Below are 11801 nucleotides of genomic sequence, written 5' to 3' on the forward strand. Positions count from 1 at the left end.
AAAAAACACTACCGAAACATTGTTCCACTAAATCATTTTCAAAAAAACATCAAACCCTCGTGTACTGAATTTAAACTATTAAGTTTTGTTGTAACAAACTCATACATACAAATGGTCATATTATTCATAACGTACATCCAAAATTCGGTTGCATTATGGTAATGACGTAATAATGCGCTGACGATTTACTATACCCTTGTCCAATGGTAAATTGGACCCATGGCCCATAAATTTGTACCTAAAATGCTTTAGGTTATGAAAAATTATGTTCGAGACGAGTAAGGATCCTGTTTACTGGTGATTGATTCAGTAACACTAATAATATGCTGGGGAATGTGATGTTATGAAAGTGAGGGAGAAAGGTCTTTGCTCTCGAAGTTAAATATTTTAGGCAAATATTTTGGAAACGTTTTTCAGTGGGTGCTTATTTTGGTATGAATTTTTTAAACTTTATTTAAAGCCTTAAAATAAATAGACCTTACTATTTATCTTCAGTGGATATCTCGAGAAAAATCTATAAACATTGAATACTAGGTATATGTTTAAAGAAGTTGAAGTTGTTTTCTTTAGGTTTCTGTAATCTTTGAACTTTTTACGTGGTCCATTAATATAATCCAATTATAATTAGAGCAACGCAACTAATATCAAACTCCTTCAATTACACCATTCACATCTTACTTCAAAACATAACATAAATAAAACACAATCAACAAAAACAACCTCATCTGACTAATTGGCGTTCAAATTAATAATGATTGAAACAAAAAATGTTCCAAGAACTACATCTGAATCCCCAATTAGACCATAAAGGCCTTATCATGAACCCATTAACCGACAACGGACGCGTAGGGAGGTTTATGAGTTTTACTACACAAAATCGTTGCCGACCATTTTAAACAATCCAAGTCGGATTTACAACCAATTAGCTAAGTAAATATAAACAGGCTGATTGTGACGTGGGCGATATTAGGGCCAGGAAATTGTGAGTATTTCCTTTCAATTGGCCTCTGTTTTAGTATGGGATAAACTGCAAATAAATGCTTTGTCTGTCGCCATTTCGTGCTCAGGAGTGTATTTTTAGTAGAGGAATTGTTCTTGTCTTTTTATGCTTGCTACTGTTTAATTTTAACACACGTTTGTTTACCTGTGTTTATCAGTTCCTCAAACTATTTTAAGAGACTGGCTTGCAATGACAATGGGAATGTATTGACACATTTTTTCTGCAAAATTACCGGAGAGAGAGACATAGAGCACTCGAGCTAGTGATATCAATAGGTAGAGTTAAATACTTATTGCCAAAATCGTCTAAAATGTAATCGTATGATAAATATAATGAACAAATACAACTCCATGCTATAATAATTTTAACATCATCAACTTTGAATTGAAATAAATGCTTTGACTTTAAATGCTTTGACTTTGACTTTGACTTTGTACATGACATACAACTCGGAAAACGTCATATTGGTTCTTGCCGTTGGTAGATTTTGAACCCGCAATCTCATTCATTAGAAGCAGGCGTCTTAAACCTCCGCCAACCAAATGTTCACTTACGAGTATGTGGCATATAATACGAGAAGGCGGTCTTAGTAAAAATCATTAGGCAATTTAAGTAAATAGTCATGTCGTTTCCATAAAAAAGTACACATAGTTACGGTTAAAAGCAATTTTATTGGAACCAAAATGATTGATGGTTGACAAACAGTAGCATTTTGACTTGCTCTATTAAAATGTAAAAAGCTTTCCGATTTTATGTTCCAATAGTTTTTAATTACTTTCAAGATAATCGTGAGATGTTCGGCTTTTAAGTAAAGCGACAATGTCTTAAATTGATTCTTTATTTTATGGGAATAACTGAATCTGATAGATTGCCTCATTAGTCAGTCAGTTGACTGATTGCATTTCTAAGGTCCTTGACTCAGAATTCAATAAAATTATTATTAGTTTACGATAGCGATGTCCAGTAGTCTTCTTGAGAACATGGTGTCACGATGCTTAAAATAGCTTTGATCTAATATTTGTCTATGTATTCATTAGTAAGATAAACAAGCACTTTTTTTTTTTTTTTTTTTTTTTTGTAACGCGATGGAAATCCTCATGGACTTCCCACGCCGTGGGGACGACGGAGGGGTGTGCCGGACTCTTACCGGCTAAAACCACCGCGGTGTTCCTCCACTGCCTGTGGCCGTGATCCGGGCTGCCCTCACGGATTCACCGCACCCGGCAGGCTTCGACCTACCGCTCGTTCGCGGCAGGTCCCGCCACGTTAGCGGCCCTGGGAGGCTGTTTCCCTTCCTCGAGTAGCGCGCGTGGAACACTACGCTAACGCCTACTCTCGCCTATACAGCGGACGTCTGACTCCCCCAGTCAGTCGCCCGCAGGCCTTTCCTATGGAGGTCGTAGATCGGCTGCCGCCTCACGGCGCTGACGATTGGCGCGTCTACGGCGGGAGGGAAAAGATCTTGATTCCCTCTCCCTTTCAGCCGCTTCCTTTGCCAACATGACTTGTTCACAGAAGGAAGCGACTCCGTCCCATGCACTCTCACTGTTGACCATAGCTTGTATAACAGTCGACAGTGAGAGGTCTGTCCCGCCGAGGACTGCAATGAGTTCACGGCGCGGCTCTGCCCATGCAGAACATTCTTCGAGCGTATGCCGCGCCGTATCCTCCAAACCACCATCGCAGTGATGACACACCGATGTCTGCTCCCGGCCTATGCGACACAAGTACTTTCCAAAGCAGCCATGTCCGGAAAGTACCTGTGTTAACCGGAAGGTTAGGACACCATGCCCTCTGCCGATCCACGCCTCCATGACGGGATTTACTGCCGCTATAATGGCGTGCCCTGCACTAGGTTGCGCAAGTCGTGTTTTCCACTCCGTTATTGTGTCACAACGGAGTTCAGTTCTTCGTGCCTCAAGAACTCGAGGTGGAAATCGCTCGCCCCGGGCAGCCAGCTCCCCGCGCCACCTATATAGTGATGCGAGAGCCTTTGCTTCCAAGTCCCAGGGTGGAGATCCAGCTAAGAGGCTTGCAGCCTCGAAGGAGATCGTGCGGTAACCCCTTATGACTCTGATGGCCATCGCGCGCTGCGAACTTCGCAGTAAAGCGACATTGGGCGCCGTCAGTCCATCCGCCCAAACTGGTGACCCGTAGAGGGCCATTGACCGCACGATCCCCATGTATAGCCACCGGCAAGATGTATTAGGATTCCCCAAATTGGGAAGCAACCGCGAAAGCGCCGCTGCTGCTCCCCTCAATTTGGGAACCAGTTGTCGGAGGTGGGGTCCGAAGTTCCAACGACTGTCAAGGACCAGACCAAGATATTTCATTGTCGAATTGACTGCGATACGAACCCCTCCAACCACAATGTGTGAACCTGCCGGTGGACCCCGCCGAGCCCTATGGAAGCAAATGGCCTCAGATTTATTAAGGGCCACCTCCAGCCCCAGACGCCGGATCCTTAAGATAAACAAGCACTAAAACAACGTTGTTTAAAAATAAATCTTTAATATCTTATTATATAATAAATCTTATTATTTATTTAAATGTAATTAAATAGATTTGTTATTTTTGTTAATTAATCCAGTACTTTTTATATTTCCTAGAGCTTATAAGAAAATTTACGTTAATAATTCTGCATTAAAAGGATGAGCAAACTCGTTGAGTTCCACAATTTTCTAGTTCAGCAATAACATTGTAACTTAACTAAAATGATTCAAAATTGCCGACATCTAGTTAAATACAGTTACTTCTGAACATTAACAAAGATCATAGAACTAGGTAAAGTCATTACCAAAATGACTTTTATTTTAAAATATCATCAAAATTGGTATATTTAGTTCCCACCTTTGTGTCACACAAATAATTCTCGCGACCAACCATTTTGTTTTGTGTTAAAACACAAATAGTGCATTTCTTTCTTAATTATACATACGTGTATGGCGACGGCGCGATTTAGTGTCGTTACTTTTGAGGTAATGGTGCAGTTATGTTGACGAGCGATAGCGATTTCAACATTGCTTTTATATTTAATAGATGTTTGGACCAAGAGCGATTTTATTTTGGAGTAAAGATGGACTGGTACTAGAGAATTCCATTTGTATACCGTCATGATCACGTAAGAGGTAGATCATTGGGATCGACGGTTGGCCAACGTAACGTAACAGGTTACCAGGGCTCCGGCTCAAAGCAGGAGAAGGAACGGGGTGGATTTTAATTAGTAAGAGTCTGACACTCCCTCCCGCTTTACCTAAGACGGGTGAAGTCAATTGATGATGATTTTTCCCCTCAAAAAAAAACTTTCAGTCATAACATAGTTCCTCTTGTGTGTTCCATAGTTTTCGTTAATCATTCATATGACGTGTGTGTAAAGAAAATTCTATTCAAAATCGCTATTCAGTATCTACTAAGACCTCTTCCTTCGCTCATTGTAAGTCGGTAATATTGAAACGTATGCGTGATGTTGATGGTCCAAATAGACCAGATGTTGATGAATGCCGGCGACAATTATTGTTTTGAAAAAAGTACCTACTATTACATTGTGCCACTGTTTCGTTTACTGTTAAAGGGTTCTGTAGAAAATATGTTTTGATTATTTGATATTGATTACTTTTTTAAATCAGTTGTCATTGGAACTACATATTTTATATTTAGGTTAACGAAGTAGAGAATGCTGCTACCCGTCTCTCAGTGACACTTTTGATGTATAATTTTGGAGTAATTTTGCAATACAACGTTACGATTTTTATCCTCGAAGGGGTAGGCAGAAGTGCACATTGCGGTAGGTAATGCCGCTATCCGTATATACTCACTTTTCACCACTTGTGTTATAAGTTTCATGTAATAGGGAAAAGTCTGTTGTGATTTAGTAATAAAAAAATGTTATAATGTAATATTACTGAAATAAATTACGTACATCTTTTTAAACTTGTTGCACAGACAATATTAGACATTATCTCAAAAAAGTATCGTCAAACATATTCAATTGAACAAATTCCACCTGTACTTCAAATCGGCTACAGGTTTCTCATGACGCGATGGAACAAACAACAATTTTCTATAGAATTTACACTAAGGGTACCCTAAAAACCGGTGGCTTGCATTGGTACCAGCTGTGATTACCATAATTTCATCGCTCCACGTGTTCGAGGACTTCACAAAAACTGGTAATAATCACAGTACTGAAGTACAGTCGAACGAACAAGTGTTATTGTGTCTAATAGATTTTAATAATGTATTTGTATTATTATTATTTTGATGGCTTTCGGCTTTGTAATTATTATTTTGGTTTTAGGACTGGTTACAAATATGTCGTTACTTGTATAACAATTATTTGTATTATTATAAGTACATACATTAACTACGGCTTCAGATTTTAACTGCAATCAAAATTTATTTATGTTATCTAAGTATAGAATTACCCCTGAGATACGGACTACCTAGCGGGTTACCGGGGCTCCGGCTCAAAAAGCAGGATTAGGAAAGGGGTGGTTTTTAGTCAGTAAGAGTTTGACACTCCGTCTCGCCTCGCTCGAGGCGGTAGAAGGCATTTTCGCATTTGATGAATATCCCCCAATCAAAACAAAATGGAAATACGACTATTAAGTGAAAAAAAAAATACTGAAGAGTTGTTAAAACAATCGTATACATTAACTGTGTCTTAGAAAAATATAACCTTCTGTAAAAAATACCTACCTAAGAATCGTGTAGCTAAATGGTGAAACTAATAGGAAATTATTTTCGATATTTTTATATTCAGCTATAATACTTTTGCTCTCAATTGTACGTTCCTGCAGTATTCACCACCTCAGGGCGAACGCAAGGGCTACTGTATGGTATAATAGCTTTTTTATTCTTATACAATGTCTTCAAATCGACTGTCATATTTTGTTACAACATAAACACATCGCCATAAAGGTTTCTTGAATCTTTAGCTAAGTTCAGTATAAATGACAAACAGTACCTACCAGTATGCGGTTTTTCCACTATCATTTTGCCACTTCTGATTCCTTTCCCGTTCTTACATAGCAAATAAATTCAATATAATAATATATTTTGAAGGTTATTGCTGACTGGAGGCTTGTGGGTTTGTATATTAAAATAAAAAATCAGAAGTGCATTTTTTTACTTTAAAGAAGCTTGATAGTATTTAGGGGAATATTTTTAAGGAAACTTTAAAATTCCTAAGCAACTTGTGATTTGCACTGATACGTCCATTTTCAGTATTTAAATTAAATTCAACGTTACGTGGTTTATTTCTGCCTAGCTATATGTTTGTTTCTTTTAACAAAAATTTAGATCATAATATTTTAGCTCAATGTTGTTCATTAAATGCAAATATTCTACTAGTGGTCAATCCACGAGAAACACAAAGTTTTAGTTATATGGTTCTATATCACTATCATCTTGGTATAAAACCAGCTAGTTTAACAAATATTCTAAACGATCATAAGTAAAGAAACCAATACGTGATGATTTTCATACATTACGTGGTCGTTTTCACATAAGCGTCATAATGTGGGAGTATTACCTCCACTAAGTCGAGTCATTGAGCTAATAGCTGGCTTGAGGTCCTTATTTTAATATGGACTTTTTCTGTATCCGTGTAGTTCTAAGGATGTAAGTAAGTATTTCCCTGATTTTAATTATTATTTAATTCTGTTTTGTGGCTCATGCTGTATTTTATAAAAGTCTTGATGCATTTCTTAGCTTTAACTCTAAAACTACATTTGGCAAAGCGCATGTAATGCCCGAAGTGTTGCAAACATTCTTAAGCCACGGTAACCACTTATCATCAGGTGAACCTTGTGGTTTCTTGCCACCCCGTCATGATATAAAAAAAAACATTCGTCTTTCAACCTAAGCGTTTTGAAAGATGACTTAATATTTTACGACTAGAAACTATAAAGTTAGGTTGTTCGTGAGATGTAATGGCTGCCAGCATCAGATGGCTACTGATAGCGAGCGTGCCCGGGGCGTGACATTAGCGAGGCCCATCTCGCCCGCCAGTTATTACAATCACAGTGACAATGGCGGCCATGGGTTTGTGAAATGGAGGATATCGTTTGATTGTGACCTTTTTACGTAGTTTCTCAATGAACTGGTAATAACATAGTATATGTTAGGATTTCACGATCAATTTATTTAAAGAAACGGTGAAGTTGCTGTTATGTAAAATAAATTAATAAATAAACTTTTAATATAATTATCTTATAGTTTTTCCTGTAGTATCTGTGGCAACATAAATATGGATGAACATTTGTTTTTGTATAATATTCTAAGTAAAACAGGATTTTAACCCTTTTGTACCTTCTAATAGTTAAAAATCAATTACAGAACTAAAATATATATCTGCACTAAATAAGGAGGAGCAATCGTGTGAATTGAACGAAAAATATGTTCTCTGTCGCCGCAATACGACATGACACTGATACGGAAATATGCGACACAGACAGGTAAAGGGTTAATAATAACAGCATGATTAGGTTGAAATAAAGCACACCCAAATTATTAAAACTTACAATACAAAAACGTTGTGTGATACAATTCTTAATTCAATTTCTATGTTCACTGATCTACTTTGTATAAACAAAAATAAATTCCTAACAACTACGGTCTGTCCTTAACCTACAGGATCCATGGTTACACCAAGGAGCGTACATTATGATGATACCAGGAATCGAGAGTTAAAAAATAAATGTTCTTTCTTTGATTACTTCACATCTCGGGATGGTATTGTTAATTCCATTCGATATGTCTGTTAATAACTATTTTCCATATGCAAAATTTTGCTGTATGTAAAAAGTTAAGTAATGTTTATTGTTTTTTTTTTTTGTGTCAATATTTTAAATTTTTGTTACCTCTTACTGTTGATTTGAAAGATTTGAAAGACTTAGTTCTTAACTTTTATCATTAATTGACGGTGCCTGCTTGCGAAAATATAAAAAAAAAACAGAAAATTTATATGAACTAAAAACAACTAATAAAATATCAAATTTTCTGAGAAAAGCTAGTTTCAAGTCACAGAGACTCTTCATCATGAGCCCTATACATAAGCCAAAATTCGAAAGATACTTTCGTCTCAAATAGTAGCAGTGAATTAAAAAAGCCTTAGCACTTGCGAACACACAATCAAACAGACCAACAAAAGTTTAAGAATTAAACTCAATCAACTTTTTATTCAAATTATCAAATGAAACATCGTTTACATGCACATAAACACAACAAAAGTCACTTCTGTCTTGTTTTATGACCGAAACTGTAATCTCATTGAGTTGGCTACAAAGTAATCAGGCGTCAGGTCTTACCAAGCAGCTCCGCGGTATGATACGAGTATACGAGCATATCTTCAATTATCGTGCCATACTTAAACACACCGCGAGCTTACTGGTTTTATATAGAGTAGTTTAGACATAGAGGGTGCGCTTTTCTTTGATTAATTATTAGAACAACCATTTTGAGGTTCCCGATATACCTAAATATTTTTCTATAGATGCTGGCTATAACGTCTTATAAGTATGAAATCAAATTATTTGTATAAAAGGTTTTGCAAATATAAATTAAAATAGGTTGCGTAAGAATATTGACATAAATAATATTATCCACATATAACATTGACCAGCGCAACGTCACTATTGTGTATGTTTACTGATGTGGTTGGTCACGTAATAGTCGCTTCAATATATTAAATATTTGACTCATTTTTAATTTAATAGATGCGATTGGTAATTGGAAGTCTGAAAATCGGTTTGTTAACCTATTATATTATTTGTTGTTTGGTTATTAACAGTTAGTGGCCATATAATTTCACATAAGAAATATCAGCAATAACTTCATCACACAATACATAGTCACATCTGCAAAACAATACAATAATCTTTGGTAAACTTTTTACGTGCACTCAACCGTCAGTGATCAACTGCTCACTAGATGTGATAGGCGATTGGTGATCGCCGATCGCTAATCACCGCTACACTGACGGGCTAAGAAGCCATTTCCTGTGTAACCGTCTAATTTAAAGATCACTTCGCTTTTCAAGTGAAGCGCGCATAGTTTACTTTTGATGAAATCATATAGCATTTCGTTTTATTGATTCCATTTCGTTTATTTGTAATGTAAATGTTTCGCGAGATGATTGCTGGGCGAAGGTGATTGGCTTAATTTCTTTATGGTGTTTTGTAGATACTTTAAAGATCTGCGTTTTAAAATGGAATTAATACAAATGAACACTACATATTTTCTTGTTTTCATCGATAGTCTTAGAAGAGTAAACGAATAAATGAAAGATCACATATGGACAGAAATATAAGACTCTAAACTCATGAACCTAAGACCTAAGTTTGCTGGACATAGTATGAGATGAGATCGGGTGTATGACTCATATTATCAGCTATAAGTTTACTACAACCAGTTGATACTAATGTTGATGGTGAGTAAACTGCCCCTGCCACTTCTAATTCACGATCGATAAGGCGATGATCAAAAATGTGTAATTCTACTAAAGTATAACTTGACTTTTCCAAGTTAGATGCTCTTTCTAAGATAATTTAGACACCACTGACAACCGATGAACGGGAACGGGAACCTGAGCTTATAATTCTAATTTTATAAATTTAAAATCGCCAACCGACATTGAGCAAGCGTGGTAACAAATACTCAAAACTTCTTTGTGTGAGAAGAGGCTTTTGGTCAGCAGTGGCAATTTACAGGCTGTTATTTTTATATACATATGTACAAGTCGAAACTACTATTGAAATAAAATACTACAAGACAAGAAATGTACGCAACACAAACCAAGTTCTGATCCCGTTTATAACTAACTACGCAGCAGTAAGTTAATATCTCAAATTGCCGTACTATACCCATAGTGACAGGTTTAGACTGGGTTCTATTAGAAACATGTAGAAACCTGTTCCCCTTCAATTAACTGTAACATGTTGTGCGGAAAGAACTTCCTGATGGAACCTATATTTTTGACTTAATTCTAGATAGTGTTAGGTGTTAAACTTAGGTAGGATTCAAAACACCGTTTAGATGGAACAACTATGGAAATAAGCGTATTTTTAAGTCCTTGACTGTTAAGAGAAAACTGTTGAAGGCAAATTCTCCGCTAACGCCGGTCACCGGTGACCAGCACGGCGTTCAATGTGTTAATAAATGATTAAAAATTATGTTTTGAAATAATTTTTATTCCTGACTAGCTAACTCCGTAAACTTCGTACTGCCTCCAACACTTTTTTCAAAAATAAATTAAAGTTCTTCGGTCTCGCTAAAACTCGAGAACTGCTGGACAGATTTTGGTCTTGATTTTTTGCGCAGGGAAGGTTTAAAAGGTGAGAAAAATATGTTTGAGGCGGTACGAAGTTCGCCGAGTCAGCTAGTTACTACTAATTGTATATATCTTGTACAAATGTGTTAAAACAGCTACTAATTAAGAAAACCATGCACAAAACATCTGCTCTCAAAGCTATTTCCCATCAAATAAGTAGCCTTTTTACGTGCAAAAAGAAACATAAAACCAACTAAAAAGGTATGAATAAAGCATTATCTAAAGGATAATTACGTTAAATAACCTTATATAAATGCTAATATTAAAAATGAATAGCTTAATTCCCGTATAATATCTACTATTTGCACGTTTATAGAGCAATGAAATCGATATTTATTTATATTGCTTCATCATTAAAAGTATAAGACTCGTTTTAGGAATGCACCTTAGTTACTAGTACTACTATATTACTAGAACTCTGGCTCGAAAAGCAGGAGCAGGAACGAGGTGGTTTTTAGTTCCTCTAGTCTCGTTTGAGGCAGGAGAAGTCATGGGATGATTTTCCACCCTAAAAAAAGTCACCCATTAAACAAAAAGTGGGCTCCGCATCAAAAGGCAGGAGTAGAAACGGAGTGGTTTTTAGTTAGTAAGAGTCTGACACTCCCTCTCGCCTCGCCCTAGGCGGGAGAATATGATTTTGCTTAGTATATGATATAGAATTATTGGTTGTTTATTTTGGTTGTGATTTAGAAAAATGTGAAGTGTGAAGATTTTTCTTATCATTACTATGTTGTTATTGTTATTATTAAGCTACATTATTGCACGATATTGCGCGTGTTGTCCATATACCAGGCATACTACCAAACTGTTAACCATTCCAGTGTATTCCTTAACAAAACGGCACTAGACCAGGAAATTAAATCGTGATCTCTTGATGAACAGTAACAAATATTAGACCGTTCGGCCAACGAGGCAGTCTTACAGTTGTAACCGACGGCACAGCGGACCCACATTAAAACAACTACAACATCCAACTTCCTCTTTTTGTCTAAGTACCATAAAAATTATTCCATCAACTCAATCTTTAATTAATACACAATCAGAGCCGCGGGCTACAACTATCTTCAAGCAGACACGTACTCAATGTTGGTGATCATTTACATCGTAGGAACATACTGGCCTAATAAAGTCGACTTCTGATAATCACATAGAGATGCTTCGGCTGACGCCAATAAAACGCTCAATCAATCAATCGCTGTCTGCGCATGCGATCATTAATGTTGCCTGTAGTATAGTCTGTGTTTGGCTAGGAAGTTGGCGGTGAAAGTAAGGAAAATTTGTCTTTTAGGGAATTAAATATGTACGAAAAGTCCCATCCAATCTTTAAGTAAATACCTACTAACAAAAAAGTTTTCTTTAATGTAAAACATGGGGTTTTAAAATGAACAATAAAAACATGAGTTCATCTGTTAAAAAAAATGGGAACTAAGCTTCCCTTCTTATGGGGGAAAAATCATCCAATTACTTCTT

At 36.5% G+C, this 11801-nt stretch overlaps 1 protein-coding gene across 1 annotated transcript; it reads right to left on the bottom strand.

The window, feature by feature from the left end:
* Positions 1–2058: 2058 nt before the first annotated feature.
* On the bottom strand, positions 2059–4115 carry LOC126912657 (uncharacterized). Its single transcript, XM_050705744.1, has 2 exons — positions 3939–4115; positions 2059–3480 (listed from the first exon to the last, which is right to left on the bottom strand). The coding sequence occupies exons 1-2, from the start codon at positions 4113–4115 to the stop codon at positions 2389–2391; spliced, it is 1269 nt and encodes a 422-aa protein (XP_050561701.1). The 3' UTR covers positions 2059–2388.
* Positions 4116–11801: the final 7686 nt, after the last annotated feature.

This window comes from Spodoptera frugiperda, chromosome 28, assembly GCF_023101765.2.
Source record: "Spodoptera frugiperda isolate SF20-4 chromosome 28, AGI-APGP_CSIRO_Sfru_2.0, whole genome shotgun sequence".
Classification (NCBI taxonomy): domain Eukaryota; kingdom Metazoa; phylum Arthropoda; class Insecta; order Lepidoptera; family Noctuidae; genus Spodoptera; species Spodoptera frugiperda.